This window comes from Cebus imitator, unplaced genomic scaffold, assembly GCF_001604975.1.
Source record: "Cebus imitator isolate Cc_AM_T3 unplaced genomic scaffold, Cebus_imitator-1.0 Scaffold82, whole genome shotgun sequence".
Classification (NCBI taxonomy): domain Eukaryota; kingdom Metazoa; phylum Chordata; class Mammalia; order Primates; family Cebidae; genus Cebus; species Cebus imitator.
The window spans coordinates 4,766,838-4,768,382 of NW_016107397.1; the positions used below are offsets into that span (position 1 = coordinate 4,766,838).

General features: G+C 55.5%; 1 protein-coding gene across 1 annotated transcript in view; it reads right to left on the bottom strand.

Annotated features, from left to right (window-relative positions):
* ARPC1B (actin related protein 2/3 complex subunit 1B) overlaps positions 1-1,545 on the bottom strand; it is a 24,094-nt gene that overhangs the window by 6,033 nt on the left and 16,516 nt on the right. Inside the window, 1 exon segment of the mRNA XM_017533383.1 lies at positions 316-502. Within this exon segment, the coding sequence (XP_017388872.1) occupies positions 316-502 (187 nt within the window).

The following is a 1,545-nucleotide window of genomic DNA, read 5'->3' on the forward strand; positions in this document are numbered from 1 at the left end:
AAAAAAAAAAAAAAAAAGCCCATCTAGCTGAGCATGGTAGTCTTGCTTGGGAGGATGAGAGGCAAGAGGATCACTTGAGCCCAGGATTTGGAGGCTGCAATAAGCTATGACTACACCACTGCATTCCAGTCTGGGCAATGGAGCAAGTCCCTATCTCAAAAAAATAAAACAGGTGGGCGGGGGCACGTCCTGCTGAGACATGAAGGGTTGGTTCCCCAGGGACTAGAACCTTCAACTGATGCCCAGGTCATCCACTGGTAGCAGCTCTGGAGGAGGTCTAGAAGGGGAGGTGTAGAAGTTTCAGGTGGGGGTCTCCCAACCCCCCCAATCCCTGCTGTGATTTTGGCAGTCAGCTGACATCAGCCCCACCCTCCCCCATGGTGCCCAGTCTCACCGGCACTTGAAGTCGCAGGAGCCGGCAGCCAGCAGCACATTGTTGGGGTGCCAGTCCAGGCTGAGGACGGTGGAGCGGATGGGCTTCTTGATGTGCTTGCAAACCCACCTGGGCATGGCAGTCAGGCAGACAGGGACAGGCAGGTGGGACTCAACGGACCTCAGCACCAGGGACTCCATGCACCCACCGCTCCCTGCAGCCCACCGAAGACCCAGGAGGGAGGCAACTGGCTATTCCCAGCCCACGAGGCTGCCAGGGCCGTGGGGTAGCAGGGATGTGCTGGGTTGCTTCTGGAGTGGGAACTCTGTGCCCTATATCCTGTAAGCCACACAGTCACCCTCTGGGCAGGCTCAGCAAAGTAATGCCACCACCAGAGGTCACACAGCTGCTAACTGGCCATGGTGGGATTGGGTCTCTCAGATGCTCCTGCCTGGCCTCTGCCCTCAGCCATGCAGGGGAAAAGATTAAGGACTAAAACATGGCGGGCACGGTGACTCATACCTGTAATCCCAGCACTATGGGAGGCCAAGGCAGGCAGATCACGAGGTCAGGAGATCCAGACCATTCTGCCCAACATGGTGAAACCCCAACTCTACCAAAAATAAAAAAATTAGCTGGGCATGGTGGCGAACACCTGTAGTCCCAGCTACTTGGGAGGTTGAAGCAGGGGAATCACTTGAACCCAGGAGGCGCAGGTTGCAGTGAGCCGAGATGGCACCATTGCACTCCAGCCTGGTGACAGAGAGAGACTCTGTCTCAAAAAATAAATAACTAAGACGTGGACCGGCCACCATGGCTCAGGCTTGTAGACTCAGCACTTTGGGAGGCTGAGGTGGAAGGACTGCTTGAGGCCAGGAGTTGAAGAGCAGTCCGGACAACATGACAAGACCCTGTCTCTATAAAATAAATGAAAAAATGATGGCCGGGCGCGGTGGCTCAAGCCTGTAATCCCAGCACTTTGGGAGGCCGAGGCGGGTGGATCACGAGGTCAACAGATTGAGACCATCCTGATCAACATGGTGAAACCCCGTCTCTACTAAAAAACTACAAAAAATTAGCTGGGCATGGTGGCGCGTGCCTGTAATCCCAGCTACTCAGGAGGCTGAGGCAGGAGAATTGCCTGAACCGAGGAGGCGGAGGTTGCGGTGAGC